A 19,804-nucleotide genomic window follows, 5' to 3' on the forward strand; every position below is an offset into this window, starting at 1 on the left:
CCTCAAGGTACCGAAGTGGCTGAGTTGTTGCTCATGAATAGATTTTGAAAATAGGAAAACAAAAGAATCAAAATTAGTTAAAGAATAGAAAAGACCTGGCACTTGAGATGCTATCTAAGGTTTGGGCTTTTATATGGACACCACGTGAAGGCCCTAGGCCTGTAACACAGAATAAAAAAGAAGACAACACGGAGTTTTGAAATAATTCACTTTTTATTGTTTTTGGTTCACAGTTTTATCATCAGTGATTACCCTATCTTTCAAATGTAAACAGTATACTTATTTCTTTTTAGTAGCGAAGCTACTCTATAATTTGAAATGTCCGTCTGTATGTCTGAAACGTTTTGGGGGAAACGTGATTTTCTCAGCTCCTACAAAAGATAGAAGGCTAAAATTTTTTGTCAACATTGCCATCAATAAGGAGCATAATTAAGTATAAAACATCGTTAGCGGTCGGACTGCTTATAAGCAGCTTTTTAGCCGCTTTTAATTTTAAAAACTGATTTTCTTGTCTCCTGTAAAGGAGAGAAGGCTGAAATTTCTTGTCAAAATTTCCATCAATATGAAAAACTGATTTGGTTGGCACCTGTAAAAGAGAGAAGGCTGAAACTTCTTGTCAACAATCTTATTGATATGAAGCATTATTAAAGGACGCCTGCAAGAAATTACACGCTTTAACTGCTGAAAGACTGCCACAAGAAGACCTAATACCCCAAATTTAAAGCCTTCAGCTTTAATAACAAAAAAGTTCTAGGCATTTCAAAATAGCATTTTATGTACAATGGAATTGTTGAAAGATTTCCAATGCTCATAAAAGAAAAAAACAATATTAAATTACGTCGCCTAGACACAAAATTATAACCTTATCTTTGTCAGAAACTTAGATTGCATGTAACTAATTATATTTTTACAATAAAAACACCACATTTCATAGTCAAAATCTATGAAAAAAAATCGATTTAAATTGCATTTTTAAACGAAAATCATAGCGGAAACAAAGGGGTAAACTAATACAAGCTTAGCTGTGATTGGTTGTTAAGCTGATTCAGCCTTCTGATTGGCTACAGTACATTCGGTACAACGCAAGTAAAACTTAATTTTTTTTAATGATTTTGACTATAAAAATGGGTATTTTTATTGTAAAAATATAATTAGTTACTGGAAACCTAAATTTTTGGCAAAAATAAGCTTATAATTTTGTTTCTAGGCCACGTAGTTTAATTTCAAAGTTTTCAACATGAGCATTGCAATTCTTTCAAAATTTTCATTGTACATAAAATGTCATTTTAAAATGCCTAGAACTTTTTTGTTATAGAAGCTGAAGGCTTCAAATTTGGGGTATTTGGTCTACTTGTGGCAGTCTTTCAGCAGTTAAAGCGTGGTATTTCTTGCAGGCTTCCTTTAAGTATAAAACATCAATAGCGATCAGACTGCTTTTAAGCATCTTTTTAGCCGCTTTTATTTTTTAAAACTGATTTGCTCGGCTCCTGTAAAATATATAAGGCTGAAACTTCTTGTCAACATTCCTATTAATATGGAGCATAATTATGTATAAAACATCAATAGCGGTTGGACTGCTTTTAAGCAGCTTTTTGGCCGCTTTTATTTTTCAAAACTGATTTGGTCGGCACCTGTAAAAGAGAGAAGGCTGAAACTTCTTGTCAACAATCTTATTGATATGAAGCATAATTAAGTATGAAACATCAATAGTGGCCAGACTGCTTTTAAACAGCTCTTTAACCGCTTTTACTTTTTGCAACAGATTTTCTCGGTTCCTATCTTTGGTAGTCTGATTGCTTTTAAGCTGCTTTTCTTTTTAAAACTTTCAGAATTTTCAAAGTTTCATTATTTTAAGTTTTTGCATATTTATTTGCATATTTATCTCTTTTTTTCTTTGTTATGATAACAGTTAATCAGCTCTATAAATTATTTTGTCTGTTTGTCAATTTTATTATAGATTTTGTGCTTCGCTACTTATGGATGTTGTCATCCTTGTTTTCTATTTCAAAATAAAAACATTAATTGATTTTCAGCTTAAACTGTTTGGCACTACCTATGATACAAAAGAACTGAGTGTCTTTTTGTCTGTTAATAAGATCTCTGATACGTCAAAAACTTTTAAATATTTTATCCTTTACAATGTACAATTTTACTAAAATGCTGTTACTTTATTGGCCAGTAATAGTTACCTCGTCCGTGGAATTCAAACATTATAATCAGGTATATGTACCTGTTTTGCTGGCGCTGCTTCCAGTTGGGGTGGCCAGGTCTTCCTTCATTCTAAAAAAATTCTGGTATTCACGAAAAAGACAGATAATATTTGAATAAAATATTCTTTTTTAACTGAATATAGACAAATATCAATAAAATTAATTAGCGTTTCAGAATACTTGAAAAATCTGTGCTTTTCAAGTAAGATTTATATTGAAACTAAAAAAAATTGTCGCGTGTGCATGATTTTGCAAGGATATGTGCAGGTGCACAGAAAAAAAATTAAATTCCTTCACAACATGGACATGTCTTGACAAATTCTGATAAGGGTGGTATAAGGGATGTGAGTCTTAGGGGGATAAAAAATACCTTTAAGGAGAGGGGGGGGGATTATTAGGAACGATTTCTGCGCTAAATATTACTTTTTGCATTTTTAACAAAACTAATTTTGAATAAAACAAAATTAAATGTCCTAATTATTTCGTTAAACAAACCTAATATATAGTAAAGCCAATTTCAGTAGATCACCTCACATTGAGGCATTCAATTGGATTTTTAGGGAATATGAAATTTTGAAACATCTTCATAGAGTTGCTTCTTACATTCATACACAAACACACACATATACAGCATACACATCCACACACACATAAACACAGCAGCAGAGAGCTTAATCGATCTGACTTTGCAGTTTTGCATGTGAGAGTCAACCAGGGACAATGATGGACACATGAGTTTGCATGTTGCAGGGACAATGATAGAAGCTACTCCATAATTTATGTATGTGTGTCTCACTGTTATTTCTTATGTTAAAAAGCTGAAATTTTTAGTGAAGATTCCTCTGGCCCATAATTATTCTGTCTGCTGTATGTCCGTCATTAATGCTGGTAAAAATGTTGGATTACTTTAGGGTGAAAATATCCTATTATTCTGCTATTAAAGATGTGGTATAGATTTAAGATTTCTCTCGTCTTTGACAAATTCAGTGTTTGTCCATATCGCTACAGAGAATATTTGATTTGTGCTTCTGTATGAAAATTGTAGTTAATAGATAACAATCTATTGCTGGATTGGATATCTTTAAAAGATATAAGTGGGCTTATTATTGTACCTTGTTGCCATAGGAACCATTATTCCAAAAATTAGATGAACAGGATAATTGTATCACACACAAAATTTGTTGTCAAAAAGTAAAAGAATTCGCATGTTTTATATGGACGTACGAACTTTCTGGTAACGATTATAGAGTTGCTAGATTCTTAAATCGTGCCTAACTGTCATGGGTATCGCCCTACAAAGTTTGAAATAGATAGGATATGGCTAAACAAACTAAAAGAGCTAACCGTTACGAATGATGGACGTACGGACCAACCTAATTATAGAAAAGTTTCGCAAAACAAATACGAATGTTTTAGTCTTTATATAGTGCCAAAAATTTTTAACTGATAAACAATCTAATTGAATTGAAAAATGCTAAATTTTGTCCAAGTATCCTTGACTAAGTGGAGAAATATATTCATTATTGGACTAAGTTTGTTTTAAACTAGGAACCATGCACATCAGCTAGGACATGTGTGTGTGTGTGTGTGTGTGTGTGTGTGTGTGTGAGTGATGGTCTTCACCTGATATAGTTTTAAAGTAGAAATTAAGTGAAAATTTTATTTTATCAACGTTTTTAGGATCATATGAAATGAAATTGTAAATTATTTTAAACAAGCCAATAATTACTTTACTTTAAAGGGAGTGTGAACGTAAAAATTTCTCATCTGATTATCAAATCTTAACATTTTCTAAGCACCTTTCACTACACTGATCAACCAAAAACGTCCTATTTACAAAAATATCCAGGAAAAATGCCTTGATTTTATGGTATTTTGGGAGGGAAAAAGGAAAAAACAGGGAAAATCTGAACGGTTTTATTTTTTATAATGTTTGTAGGGAAATTTAACTTGTCATATATAGTTGAAACAATTTACTTACTGTTAAGGATTTATTTTATGGTATAAAATTGCCAATTAGTTTTTTTTATAACGTAGTAATTAGGTAATAAAGACCTATTTTAAATTCGTACTATTGACAAAAAAACCTCACTGTCTACAAAGGGTTGAATCTCATAGGTTATTTAAAATAATAATATCCTTGTTTATTTTGTTGGACAATAAATAACCCACTTTCAAGAATTAGTTTACACTTTTATCAGACTGTTTATAAAGAAATATTGCGTCTTTATTATTTACAAAGAAGGTGTATCAACTTTTTTTTATATAGCTAGCCGGTTCTTTTAGTAAGTAGTAGATGTAAAATTTTTCATAGAATTCAGATATGCAATCGTTTTTTTGTAGACCTCTTATTTTTTAAGTAATTTAAGTTTTTTAAAAAAATAATTAAGTCGGTTTTAAGGTACTAAAACGCAACAAAATAAAAGAAGAAAATGGCCAGTAAGAACAAAAATAGTAAGATCTTTAATTTGACACCTTACTTTTAAAATTCTGTTGAGTAATTATTGAAAAAATCTATTTTTTTAACCTCGGTTTAATAAAAACTTTAGACCTAAATATTTTCTCAAACAGACATAAAAAACATGGGTTCATATATACCTTTAGAATCAGAAAAATATTACGAATCCATTGTAAGCAAAATTGAAAAAAAGTAAAAAAATATAAAAAATATAAAAATGGCCAATTGTATTTTTTGTTCTGGCAACACTATCGGTTTCCCTTTTTTACCCCCTCTTTACCCCCTCTATACCCCCTTCCCATTTTTATACTCAATTCAAAAGTTAAGACGTTGCCTGTACAATATAATATGATATTTTCATATAATTCCTTTTATTGTAGTTTATATACTATATTGTAAACTTTTTTTTTCAATTTTGCTTACAATGGATTCGTAATATTTTTCTGATTCTAAAGGTATATATGAACCCATATTTTTTTTTACTTGTGAAATGATAAAATTGAGTTCAAAGTTTTTATTCTCGTGGGTTTTAAAAAATCGATTTTTTCAATAATTACCTGACAGAATTGAAAAAGTAAGGTGTCAAATCAAAGATCTTACTATTTTTGTTCATAATGGCCATTTTCTTTCTTTTTTTTGTTGCATTTTAGTACCTTAAAATCGAGTTAATTTTTTTTTTTTAAACTTAAATTACTTAAAAAATAAGAGGTCTACAAAAAAACCGATTGCATATCTGAATTCTATGAAAAATTTTACATCTACTACTTACTAAAAGGACCAGCTAGCTATAAAAAAAAAGTTGATACAACTTCTTTGTAATTAAAGGTGGGCGAGAGATGGGCCATCTAAAGTTAATTAGATACTAATAAAAAAACCTGTTTATAGCTTTGTTATTGTATTTGGTTTTCAATAAAAAATATTGCTTATTTTATCAATTTCTAAGTAACTAAACATTGGTTTAAAGCAAGGATTATGTTAAAAGTCGGCTTAACCGCTGGGAAAAATCAAGAACTATGTGAAAAAGTTTAATTTTAGCTATAATGGGAGAAAAAAGCAATTTAATGCACATTTTATATAATACGGAAAATTTCTACCTTTCCCATTACCTAATAAAAATCGTCGGAAAAAGCCGTTTTTTAAGCAAACAAAAGTGCCTTTTGCTCTATCTGTGAGATATTATGAATGAGATAATGTTAAGGTTTGATATTAATATGAGAAAAATTTACGTTCACAGTCCCTTTAAGTATGATTTGGAAAGATTTTTAAACCTCAAACAGGTTTGTATTCAGCAGAAATTATGTAAATTCTGTTTGTAGAAATTTGTCAAATGATTTTCTATATGAACTAGAATTTATAAAAATGTTATAATCAAAGAATGTAAAATTCATCAAACAAGATGAAATCAATATGCACTGTAAAAAATTATTTCCATTTATAAAATTTTTCAATAAATTTTTTTAAAGAATGGGCTTTTGATTATAAAATTGACAAAATATCCTTTTTTCCTCAATCTATAAAAACTTAGGCTCGGCAGCCGTGACTAAGCCTCAATTTAAACCTGTTTGAATGGTTTTAAAAAATTTGAAGAGAGAGATTGCTTAATTTTGTTAAAAATTTCAGCTTATTTTCAATATTATAAAAGGTTGATTTCCCTGGTATCTACAAACAGCTGGAAAGCCCTAATGAAAACATAGCTTGTCTGTAAAAAATATAGCTAAAATAGTCTTGTTCTTAGGAAGGAGCTTAAAGTGCCGAATAAAAATGACGTCATACAATACAAATGACCAATGATAGGCCAGTATACATTGATGTTGACCAATGGTAAAATGTATACTGGCCTATCATTAGTCATTTGTATTGTATTACGTCAACATCAATTAGGCACTATAAGCTGCTTCTGTTTTTAGCATTGCTTTATTGTAGCATATAAAAAAAAACATGAGTTAAAATAACAGTCATAAAAGTTTCACTTAAGAGAAAATAATTTGTATTTTTACAGTGTGGATTTGATCTCGCTTACATCAAATAATATTGTTTAAACAAAAAGAAGATGGTTTGTAAATAGTTGGAAAATTTTATTTGCTCACCAATCTCTTTTAAATTTAATCTTATGCAAAGGTGTATTTTATTCAAGCTTTGTAAAAGCAAAGCGTTTCTATAATCAGGGCAGGGTCGTCCTTCCGTAACGGTTATCTTTTTTCGGTAATTGAGACGTGTTAGAATTGTCCTATCGATTTCAAACTTTGCATTATGATTCCTATAACAGTTAAAGACAATTTAGGAAGGGAAGCAACTCTATAATCGTTATCAGACAGTCTACACGTCCATTTAAAACATGCTATTTTTTACTTTTATGACAACAATTTTTATATGAACAATTATCCTATCCATCTGATTTTTGGAATACTGATTCCTGAAAAAAATATAGTAGATTGTTATGAGCGAAGCTTCTTTATAATCAAGTCCTATGTAAGTATGTCTATAACAGTATAATGTATTTAAGCAGTTTTGCAACAAAATTGCTTAAGTGTTAATGTTCGATTGTCCTAGCATTTCAGAGCTTTTATGGATGTTGTCATCCTTGTTTTGATTTTTTCTATGTTGCATAAAATTACTTAACCTTCCTTCCTATTTGTTTGATCACATTACTATGGGGTTAAATAAATTAAAAAGTGATATGGCATTTTTTTAAAGTAAATCTTATTGTCACGAAACCTCATAGAGGGGGATCTTATTTTGCTAGTTCTCAAACCTTTACAGATAAAAAGTTTGAGGATGTATAATCTTGTTGCTAAACAAGATTCAAGCAGGGATCTAAAGGGATAAGACAATGTACGATAAATTAGTGTACACTTCCAAAATTACATTTTGATAGATTAGAAATAATGGTGGAAAAATTTGCTGACAACTAGTTTTTACCAACCAATTAAGATTCAAAGAAGGTACCCAAAGTACAAATGAGAAATTATGTTTTTAATCTTTGAATTTCAGTATGATTTTCAGTCGAATGTCTTCTTCTTCCCTGAGATTTGAGACTTAATTAAAATGGATTTGATCAGTATCATTACATAGTGGGGACAATTAGAGTTACATACGGACAGAGTACAAGGACCTCAGCTTTACAGAACATTATTTGCATACAATTGTACCTGATTTGTGCAATATGTTCGCAGCAGAGCGCCAGGATGGAGTCTTTGTTACCAGGTTCCAGGTAGATTCCAGGCCGTCCAAATTCTACCTAAAAGCATTCACAACCAGAAGTGATTTCCAGGTTCAATACAGAGAAAATTTACCTATTCGTTTCAAAGTCATAACCTTTTTATTTGTTCTGAAAATGTAAGGTAAGCCTTAAAAAAATATGGTGTGTAGCCATTTAAGCCCTAAAGGAAGTTAAATCCGGCCTTGTTAACTGTAAATTTCAATACCAATATTTGTAGAAGAAAAAATTCATTAGTCAAAATGCATCAATGCCAATCTTTTAGTCTAAAGTTTCAAAAAAAAAGCGTGAATTGTTAATTTTATTGTAAAAAACCTTTTTTAATTCAGTTGAGGAATATATTCAGGTTAAGTACTTTTGATGCTTTTGAAAATCATAAAGAAATATAAAGGCTAAAAATAAAAATATATAATTTTAAGGATCATACTTAGAAATAGATATATCTTAGTGAAAGGACGAAAATTATTGCCACCTCTTTGCCAAGAACCAAGAATGCTGGAAAGTGTAAACTTAAAGTTTGTATAATTGTGGTTTTTATCAAGTCCCACAGTTTTAGCACGGCATCCTGCACAGTTTTATTACAGTTTTAATTTAAATGATTTTAAAAAGCTTTAACTTATATTATTATGAAAAAAACTAATACAGCATCTTTGTTTGCATTATTATAATCAATTTTAAAGCATTAAAGTTTTGAAAGAGTTCTTTGAAAGAGTCATGCTAATAAGAACAATACCAACTGGTTAGTGACCACCAACCACACCAACGTTTTGTTCCTGTAAAGTAATTTTGTTCTAGAAATATTATTCAAACAATAAAACTGTAATATTTCCTTAGAGTAAGTCAGAATCTGGCTTCGAGCTGTGAGAATATTGATATCAATTATGCCAGCTTTATGCCCACTCAATACAGATGTAGGTCTAATATAAACAAGAATATTAATAGTATAAATTATACCAGCTTTATGCCCACTCAATACAGATGTAGGTCTAATATAATACAAGAATATTAATATCAATTATGCCAGCCTTATATGCCTACTCAATACAGATGTAGGTCTAATATAAACAAGAATATTAATAGTATTAATTATACCAGCTTTATGCCCACTCAATACAGATGTAGGTCTAATATAATACAAGAATATTAATATCAATTATGCCAGCCTTATATGCCTACTCAATACAGATGTAGGTATAATGTCAACTAGCTTGATTATGTCCATAAGTAGCGCAGCAATAACATTAAATATAAGATTATGATTGTACCTGGCTGTCACAACAGGATTCCATAATCTGACCTTGGTATCATTGCTTCCTGTAGCCAACACTCCAACATCAATGCTTTAACAAAATTAGTAAATTTTCGCCATATCTCCTATTTAGAAATTCTACAACTTTTTTAAAAAAATAATTACATCGCCTTGGTTCTATGGAAGGGCGGTTGAGGTCAGGAAAACCACTCATAATATATACATACATACTTACATTTTTCGCGATCTTTAGCTTCAGACAAAAAAAAATACTACTTTATATACATAATAATAGGATATATATACAAATCAAAAAAGTATGGCATATAATCAGTTTTAGTGATTAACAGACATTTTCACACAAGAATATAATGTTTTTTTAGTGAGCTTCCATTCATGATTACATTTTAAGCAAAAATGTTTATAAACTTTTTATATGTAAAATCTTTTAATTGTACAATTCAAATAAAATGTTACTAAATTACATTAGATTATTTTACATTTGTTATAATAGAAATTTCATTTATTTAAACAAAAATATACATTTAAGTACAGATAAGCTTATGTTCTATCAAGCGACAGTTTAAAACTTTTTAAGATAACGTTTGTCTGAACTTATTATTCTTATTACTGAACAAATGAATTTACAAAAAAAATTATGGAAGTACTCTGACATACTGACATACCCAATCTACAGAGTAGATGAGCTAGAAATAATATTACCATATATCAAAGCATCTAACTCCCCAGGCGAGTTTAAACACATACGGATCAAATTTTCCATCTAGATAAAGATTCAGTTTAATTGAGGTACAATTTTTAAGATTTTAATTTCATGTTAAGTTTTACCTATATGTGTTATTATTACTGATGAATTTTGATCTCTGCTAGTTGTGACTACAGTCCTGTTATGTGCTAGGTATCTTATACCACTAACACCATCTCCATGTAGGTTCTAGAAATATATATATATAGTTTTAACAGTCCTGTTATGTGCTAGATATCTTATACCACTAACACCATCTCCATGTAGGTTCTAGAAATATATAAATATAGTTAGTACAGTCCTGTTATGTGCTAGATATCTTATACCACTAACACCATCTCCATGTAGGTTCTAGAAATATATAAATATAGTTAGTACAGTCCTGTTATGTGCTAGATATCTTATACCACTAACACCATCTCCATGTAGGTTCTAGAAATATATATATAGTTTTAACAGTCCTGTTATGTGCTAGATATCTTATACCACTAACACCATCTCCATGTAGGTTCTAGAAATATATAAATATAGTTAGTACAGTCCTGTTATGTGCTAGATATCTTATACCACTAACACCATCTCCATGTAGGTTCTAGAAATATATAAATATAGTTAGTACAGTCCTGTTATGTGCTAGATATCTTATACTACTAACACCATCTGCATGTAGGTTCTAGAAATATATAAATATAGTTAGTACAGTCCTGTTATGTGCTAGATATCTTATACTACTAACACCATCTGCATGTAGGTTCTAGAATTATATAAATATAGTTAGTACAGTCCTGTTATGTGCTAGATATCTTATACTACTAACACCATCTCCATGTAGGTTCTAGAAATATATAAATATAGTTAGTACAGTCCTGTTATGTACCTGTTATCTGTCTACCTGTATTTACTGTATGGTAGCAAACTCTGCATGTATATCCATCCTTTGCTAGAATATTATCTGTCCATCTGTCTATCTGTATATACTGTATGGTAGCAAACTCTGCATGTATATCCATCCTTTGCTAGAATATTATCTGTCCATCTGTCTATCTGTATATACTGTATGGTAGCAAACTCTGCATGTATATCCATCCTTTGCTAGAATATTATCTGTCCATCTGCCTACCTGTATATACTGTATGGTAGCAAACTCTGCATGTATATCCATCCTCTGCCAGAAAATAGTTTGTACACTGTCCACTTCATCCTTCTTGAACAGTGAGTTGGGGGGCTGAGAAAATCTAAAAATTGTATTTTGTCATTCTTGAATTAAATTTGGAGCTGTGTCTAGTGTCCTAGGAAAATGAGGATAGATATCACAGCTTCTGGCCTACCTATTTTATTGACGTCATAGTAGAGAAAAAGAGAAAGGAAAGGGGGAAAGAAACCCCCTAGAAAATAGATGGGATATAGGGTATTTCCTGACAGTAGAATAGGTGGGCCAAAAGCAGTGACATCTATCCCCATTTTCTAAGGGCACTATAGACAGCTTCATTGAATTGTTGAAAATTAACCATCGCAATAAAATGCATGGTAATAAAGAATGAATCCTAAAAAACTACAAATTAAAGTATTGCTACTGCTGCTAATTACAAATTCAATGTCTTTCATTACTAAAAAATAATAAATTTTAAAAAAAAATTCCTTTTACTAAAGCTTGAACTGGATAATGTCCACACCCTTTTATAAATGTAAGATAGAGTCCACATGCTTTATTACCTAATTATAGAGAGACCACCCCCATCATCACCAAAAAGCATTAGTGATGGTCCATCTTCATCTTCTATATCATACCTTAATAACAACAAGCAGTACAATAATCTATTTCCAGTGAGGGTTCGAAACCGATTAATATTCCCTTGGAATAATACCAGTTCTGATCCACACTGAAAAATAACGTATTGTATTGTTTTATTGACAATTTGAAAATATTAATACCAGCCTTCGGCCAACAAAGATCAAATTGCTGCAAAGTTGTGTCAGAAATCATCCTTGTGACGTCATAAAAATGAGGGATTATCCATCTCTTTTTTAGGGTTTTTCTCCTCTCATCTACCTCATTTTTATGACGTCACATGGATCCTTTTTGACAATTTTGTAGCAATTTGGTCTTTGTCCTTCGACCCCTTGGGTTCAACTTGAATAAACCTTACTTAACTTTTCATTTTACTATCCGCAGAATGCTGTGTATAATAGAATTGATGTACTAAAGCTATGTTAATATGGTATATTAGTAACGCAGCAATGACAATTTAGATTATAGCTTAAGACACAAACAATAAACTACAATACAGTAGAACTGAAGAACATCATTGGTCATATTTGCAAAAGAGTTAAAATGTTTAAATAAAACTTGTGGAGCAGCTTTGCTACAAATAATAATTCTACTCACCAGTAGAATAGACAAGTAGGAATATTTCTGAGCCCAAATCCTCTGTATTCCTCATAATGTACAGATGCTGAGGCGTCAAAGAAATGCATGGTCCTGGATTTACAACAACAAAAACATATTTATATTCACGACGATATTTTTCTTGAATTTCAAAATTTACAATCTTTACAAATTTACAATTTGATATTAAGTCTACAAATTGTAAGTTATTTTTGAATTTATCTTTTTAAAAATTGCAAAACCTAATCATTTACTTTTACAATAGGACGGTTTGTTTGTTGAACAGTCAGGCAAATCAGAGTTGTAGAGTTACTTTCTCACCAAAATGGTAATAGTTGATAATCAATTAAAGCAATGAACAAATATAAGAATATGAACATCAAAGGTTTTGTTAAATTCAAAGTGACTAAAATATTGCATTTGTTACTTCTCATAATAGGGTAACTATTTTATATGATTTGAGTTGAAAGAATTTAGTATAAAAAGCATAGGAATACTTGACTATCTGCCTATAAAGATCATTTAAATTGCTAAAACAATAGAGAAAAATTTTTTTGTTATTTTTATACAACTGCAAGTACAATTTTTAAATATTCATTGTGAAGAAATAAACTGAGAGACCTGACCTTTGAAGAAAATATTTTGTTGTAATATGCATTCAATATATATCATGTCACATACATTATATTCGCTCAAAAACAAGATAGATAGTTTGATAGAAGAATAGATAGATGTATGGATGAATTAGTAAAATAATTGGTATTTGGTTATTTACATTGCTGGTTGGATAGTGATATAATAGATGAATATAATTAAATAAATTGAATCTATCCATGTTTCAAACGATGGATGGATTGACAGATAAATGAATCGATGGATAGGCGGATGACTAGATTGATAGATGAATAAATAAATACTTTGAGAGATAAATTAATTTGTGGTAGTACAGATGTTAGATCGAAAAAAAAACTATCCTATAATACAAAGTAGAATGATGTCTGTCCATCCGTCTGTCCGTCCGTCCGTCTGAAGCTTAAGATCTCGGTAACCACTAAACCGATTGGATTCTACTCTTCAGGGTATAAACATATTGGTCCTGTGGTGGTTTTAAGCTATTTTCTCCAACCCCCCAAAAAATAAAGATTCCCCCCCCCAAAATTTTATTTTTTTCTAATTTTAATGTTTTTTATGTTTTTATATAATTTTATATATTTTTTTAATTTTTTTATATCTTTTTTACTTTTTTATATTTTTTAATTTTTTTCTTTATTTTAAATTTCTTTACTTCTTTTAAACTTTGTTTTTCAAATTCAAAAAGATTGTGAAACTTTCCTTCTCCTGTAGGGGCGAAGCCCATAAAAGGCTAATGGCAAAAAAAATCTTAAAAACATTTAAAAAGAGAAAAAATTATAAAGAGTTGTAAAAAGTTATAAAATACAGAAAATATCTAATAAAAATGTAAAAAAAAATTTTTTGATTCTCCCCTGAACCTTTAGGGAAAAAAAACCCTAGAGGCTAGGGGCGAAGCCGCTAGTATGAAATTATTAGATAAATGTTATAGATAGATGTTTAGAAAAATAAATGGATGGATTGTTAAAAAGATAAATGGATTGATTCGTATAGATGGATGAATGAATAGATAAATAGCATTAAAAATGAATAGATAGATAGACAAGTATGGAGAAAGAGGAAGAAAAAAAAAGTGAGTGAAAGAGAAAGACTGTGACACTTTCAGAAGTTGATTCTTAAACAACATCCAGTTTCAAATATTTACAAACAAAAAGGCAAAAAAATTAAATTGGGCCGTGTTACAAAAGACCTAAATCTAAAAATGTATTGATGGTATACTTTATTTGGGTCTTTTTTAGGTATTAGCCTTATATAGGCCTTGAGTAGTATGCATCTGAACATATTTTAAAATATTTAAGTATTGGTCCTGACTAGTATGCATCTGAACATATTCTAAATATTTAAGTATTAGTCCTGAGTAGTATGCATCTGAACATATTCTAAATATTTAAGTATTGGTCCTGACTAGTATGGATCTGAACATATTCTAAATATTTAAGTATTAGTCCTGAGTAGTATGCATCTGAACATATTCTAAATATTTAAGTATTGGTCCTGAGTAGTATGCATCTGAACATATTCTAAATATTTAAGTATTGGTCCTGAGCAGTATGCATCTGAACATATTCTAAATATTTAAGTATTAGTCCTGAGTAGTATGCATCTGAACATGTTCCAAATATTTAAGTATTGGTCCTGAGTAGTATGCATCTGAACATATTCTAAATATTTAAGTATTAGTCCTGAGTAGTATGCATCTGAACATATTCTAAATATTTAAGTATTGGTCCTGAGTAGTATGCATATGAACATATTCTAAATATTTAAGTATTGGTCCTGAGTAGTATGGATCTGAACATATTCTAAATATTTAAGTATTGGTCCTGAGTAGTATGGATCTGAACATATTCTAAATATTTAAGTATTGGTCCTGAGTAGTATGCATCTGAACATATTCTAAATATTTAAGTATTGGTCCTGAGTAGTATGCATCTGAACATATTCTAAATATTTAAGTATTAGTCCTGAGTAGTATGCATCTGAACATATTCTAAAATATTGTTGCACTAATCCATATTGTTCCCCTATTTTCAATATCTCCCCCCCCCCCCCTCTTCATATAGAATGCTCTAAAGAAGAGCCAGCCAAGTCATACTGCATTTACTAGATCCTACTCCATAAATTTAAAATAATCCAAACTTAAATTGTTCAAATCTTTCTTTGGTACGAAAGATCCAAATTATTTTTTTAATTCCACATAAGTGTGGCATAAAGTTATTTTTAATTTTTTTCCGTTTCTTGCATTTTTTGTTCTTGTCCAAACTGAACATTGAACCTGAAAGGAGGAGAGGGAGGGAGGGGGGACGACACCAACAGATGCAACCAACAAAAAAAAAGTTTAAAATGACAGAAAAGATGGATTAGTTAGACGCTTGCACCCACCATCACACACAAACAGCCACACATCCCCACACAAACACCTACACAAAAACTTCCAACACACAAATTCGCCCATCCATTGCAGGTCCTTGGCATTGAACACCTTCTAGCAAAAAAAATCGCACCCACAAACACACACACCCACACAACAGAGACATACACCCACAAACACAGACAAACACCCACAAACACACAAATCACCCACAAACGAATTACACAAAAGTAATTGATTTTCCCCCGGAAATTTGGTTTGAAAGCTCTTGGTTAAATTGTTTTTTTTTAAACTTAAGGAAAATTTATTATAAACCATCTTCACATCAATGATGAATTTTTATGTGAGTATTTAATTAATAAAAACAAAGCATATGATTTTACTTGTGTTTTTAAGAAAAAATCTAAAAATTAAAACTTCTCTACAGAAAAATATCGAACTTAAAATTGGAAAATTGATCTTTGCAAATATTTAATTATGAGATCTCTATTTTACGATAACATTTTTAAACATACCGTAATGATGAGGTATAAACCATGTGTTTAGAGTTTTCCATCCAGATAGCATCCGTGATCCAGCCAGGATCTGAAGCTCCAACATCCAGGTCAGAGTCCGGGTCTGTGTCAATATCAATCTCATACTTTCTCTGCAGTCTACAGTTACATTTCAAGGTTATGGTCAATAGTTTACATTATTTTTCGGACTTTCATTGTGTAACATTGTCATAAACCCAGGGGTCTTACGAGATAAGACAATGAACGTTGAATTGATATATGTCCCAAATTATAAGGACAAAATTACCATTTCTGCAGATAAAAATAGTTGATTGAAAAGAGTGGACACAACTAGTTTGAACTAACTATTCAAAATTCAATAAAAGTACACTAAACTTTTTTAAGATAAGGAATTATATACGTGGTTATATAACTTACAGTCCTTTCTCCATAAACTGCAAGTTTTCATTATATCTAATAGATTTTAAAATCTTTTACTCATTAGTAAAGAATTAAGTTAAATAAAGCTTTTAGTAGCAAATCTAATCTAACATTACAAATGTCCGTGCCTAATAAAAAATTAAGCCATACAATGCAAATGGCATATGATAACCTGTATACATTTATATTGACTACTGGTAAAATGTATACTGGCCTATCATTGGTCGATTGTATTGTATGACGTCATTTTTTATTATGCTTTATAATCTGCTTCTATGAAATTTTGTGTGAAGATTCACATAAATTTAGAATCTTTTCTACAACCCATTATGTTATGTTCACATTTTTATCTTTCTTGGCTATTCTATTTGTTTTATATTCATAAGCTTTGCTACATATGTAAGCTGTTATTTCTATTATGTTTATGTAATATTTTTGAAAAGTAATAATGTTAGAATTAGGGAAAATATTTATTCAGATTAACCCGGACATATATTTCTCTAACTAAAATTGGAATTAAATTTTCCATCTATGTATATTTATATTGAGGAATAAAGGTTGGTAATCAAAAAGTTTAAAATTGGTTTAGGATATTTTATTTACATATTTAAGTTTCAAATGGTTGTAGGCTAAATTTATTTTTTTCCCTACTCTAGGGGTAGGTTAAATTAATTTAAATCAAGCGCAGGTGAATTTTTGCATTTTTCTATTTTATTTTAGCCTTAAAAATTTATAGAAGGGTTATTTGCATGGCAATTAAAATAATAGATATCAATAGGAGACTTATTTCATTTAAAAATCATTATATTAATTATAAAGTTAGTTTTATAATGAAATTTTTTCTTAATGTACAAAATTTTATTCCTTTTAGGTTAAGATATCTGATAATCCTACATAGAAAATCTTTATCCCTTATTATATACACAGTAGAAACTGCATATATTCAATTTAAGTGAAATATTATATTAAATGAAAATCTTTATTCCTTAATGTATATGAAGTGAAAAGTTTGTTCCTAAGTTGTATACGAGACGACTCCAAACTTTACATACACATTTTATAATCTTTACTTTCTAGGTTTTTTTTCCAAAACCAGCATAGATACTCTTCATTATTGTACCGTTGAGAATAAGTCTTATTTCCTCTAACTTTGTATCAATTTTGATTAGTACTTATCTAATATAATTTTGATTGAATTGAAAGTTTGAACTATTAATGAATTAATTGGCAATTGTTCTAGAAACCAGACACTTGATAGGAATATTTGGTTTAAACGTTATTTTTCAAGTGGGGCGGAAGTTACTCCCCCCCCCCCACCTTTCCCCTCCCAAAGACGTCCAAGGTGGAGTGGTGATTTCCCCCCCCACTCCCACATTAAAAACACTCCATAGAAATATACCCCTGCAGGACTATTCAAATCTGGGAAGTATCAAAGACTTTTTCACTCAGTGAATTTATCCTAAAATAAAGGTCCGAAAAGTATAATTAGTCTGATAGTTGAAAGTTTGGTTGAAAGTTTCTATTTCTACCAAAGGAAATTTAATGCCAGGCGCATGAAAGAGTGTACCTGAAGCTAGTTATTTGGGGCATGTTACTCGCGATTATCACTAGTGGCAAGTGTGTTTAACTGAAATGAAACCTTTCCTGTGTTTATCATCATAGATGCCAACCTTACCAAACTTGCTCACCATTATGTACACATAGCTGCTACCAGTAGATACAGGTATAATCTTCACTATAGTTTCCCTCCTGAATAATTATATGATGTACACATAGCTGCTACCAGTAGATACAGGTATAATCTTCACTATAGTTTCCCTCCTGAATAATTATATGATGTACACATAGCTGCTACCAGTAGATACAGGTATAATCTTCACTATAGTTTCCCTCCTGAATAATTATATGATGTACACATAGCTGCTACCAGTAGATACAGGTATAATCTTCACTATAGTTTCCCTCCTGAATAATTATATGATGTACACATAGCTGCTACCAGTAGATACAGGTATAATCTTCACTATAGTTTCCCTCCTGAATAATTATATGATGTACACATAGCTGCTACCAGTAGATACAGGTATAATCTTCACTATAGTTTCCCTCCTGAATAATTATATAATGTACACATAGCTGCTACCAGTAGATACAAGTATAATCTTCACTATAGTTTCCCTCCTAAATAATTATATAATGTACACATAGCTACTACCAGTAGATACAGGTATAATCTTCACTATAGTTTCCCTCCTGAATAATTATTTGATGTACACATAGCTACCCTACGGGGCCCTATCATTTAGGTGTCAAAGCTTTTCTATACGTATGCATACAAGTCTGTACGCCTATAATTGTTAGTCTTTACAAAATTTAAAATTTTTAAAATGCTGAAAGTTTTAAAACAGACAAAATAAACAATTCGAAGACTTTCCTTTTTCTTTTTTATCCAGACGGAATGGTATTTAAATACCAATAACTAAAACAAATTAAAGAATTTTTGGGGTGACAAGAAAAAGAAAGAGAAAGTGAGAGAAAGGAGAAAAAGAGAGAAAGAAAAAGAGAGAGACAAAGAGAATTATTTGAGGAAGGAAGAATAAAATTTAACTTTATCGCCTGGAGAAACCCTGGGCTCTTATTTCTTTTTAATCAGATTGCTCGGGGGAATACAATAAATGTAATATACTAGATCCTCAAAGAGTTTAAATCTCCAGTTGCTTGACAGCAAAAGCTTACTAATAGATAGGGGATAAAAAAATTATATACTAGAGAAGATGCTCAGATAAATAAATAGACTATTAAATATGGGAGTAGAAATACAAAAAAAAACTTATTAAAGTAGTTGCTCAAAGAACTGAATAAGCCATTTAAAACAAAAACAAGTGTTGATAAAAAAGTAATTAGAGGTTAAACTATTTGAATAGTTAGTATATACAGATATTGGCTTTCTTTTACCCTTGCAGAGCCTTCTAATCAAGAGACCAGCTACATGCTTAACCTTTAAGTCTAGAATTAGAAATATATTTCCATATGTTTTTTTTAAATTTCTTGTTAAACAGCATTTTTCTGTTATTAACTGTTTTAAAAGCTGTTTTCACAAATAGAATAAAATGTGTATCTATATGATTATCTATTGTAAAGACTAGGGTACAAACTTTGCTTCAGTATTTCTTTCAGGCCAATATATACCATATATATGAGAAACAAAGAAATACTTTAGTGCTAAATTATTCAATATTGAAGCCAATTTGTTTAAAAATTTAACTATCCGTTAGAAATTGAATTCAACGTGTTAAAGATTATTTAAATTAATTTTGATTTATTTTCCACTAGCGGCTACGCCTCTAGAGGCACGTAAATATTTTCTTCAATCTATATTAAGATGTTTACCATAAAATATCCGCTAGACAGCGCTTTATACTTTTCATTTTTGACGATTTCTCTTGGGAGGGTGGTGGTACCCTCCCCCATAATAGCAATAAACCTTCCCAGGACCTTTGAGAAGCTACACTGTAAGGGAGAACCATATCGGTTCTATGAATAGCGAGATCCTTCGTTACTGACAGATAGACAAACAAAAAG

The 19,804-nt window shown here is 30.4% G+C and overlaps 2 protein-coding genes across 2 annotated transcripts in view; both read right to left on the reverse strand.

Annotated features, from left to right (window-relative positions):
• Positions 1-17,812, reverse strand: part of LOC145315406 (uncharacterized) — a 37,854-nt gene extending 20,042 nt beyond the window's left edge. Inside the window, exons 1-12 of the mRNA XM_080155387.1 lie at positions 17,790-17,812; positions 15,803-15,940; positions 12,287-12,379; positions 11,614-11,688; positions 11,021-11,135; positions 9,984-10,089; positions 9,858-9,918; positions 9,151-9,225; positions 8,619-8,802; positions 8,358-8,450; positions 7,818-7,906; positions 2,231-2,280 (exon numbers count right to left, since the gene is read on the reverse strand). Of these exons, the coding sequence (XP_080011513.1) occupies positions 2,231-2,280; positions 7,818-7,906; positions 8,358-8,450; positions 8,619-8,802; positions 9,151-9,225; positions 9,858-9,918; positions 9,984-10,089; positions 11,021-11,135; positions 11,614-11,688; positions 12,287-12,379; positions 15,803-15,940; positions 17,790-17,812 (1,102 nt within the window). The remainder of the gene's footprint in view (positions 1-2,230; positions 2,281-7,817; positions 7,907-8,357; positions 8,451-8,618; positions 8,803-9,150; positions 9,226-9,857; positions 9,919-9,983; positions 10,090-11,020; positions 11,136-11,613; positions 11,689-12,286; positions 12,380-15,802; positions 15,941-17,789) is intronic.
• Positions 17,731-19,804, reverse strand: part of LOC145318273 (uncharacterized) — a 31,637-nt gene continuing 29,563 nt past the window's right edge. Inside the window, exon 6 of the mRNA XM_080159588.1 lies at positions 17,731-17,971. Coding sequence (XP_080015714.1) covers positions 17,830-17,971 — 142 coding nt within the window. The 3' untranslated portion in view covers positions 17,731-17,829. The remainder of the gene's footprint in view (positions 17,972-19,804) is intronic.

The sequence above is a fragment of the Acartia tonsa genome, chromosome 4 (genome assembly GCF_053477335.1).
Source record: "Acartia tonsa isolate MP-2025a chromosome 4, ASM5347733v1, whole genome shotgun sequence".
NCBI lineage: Eukaryota > Metazoa > Arthropoda > Copepoda > Calanoida > Acartiidae > Acartia > Acartia tonsa.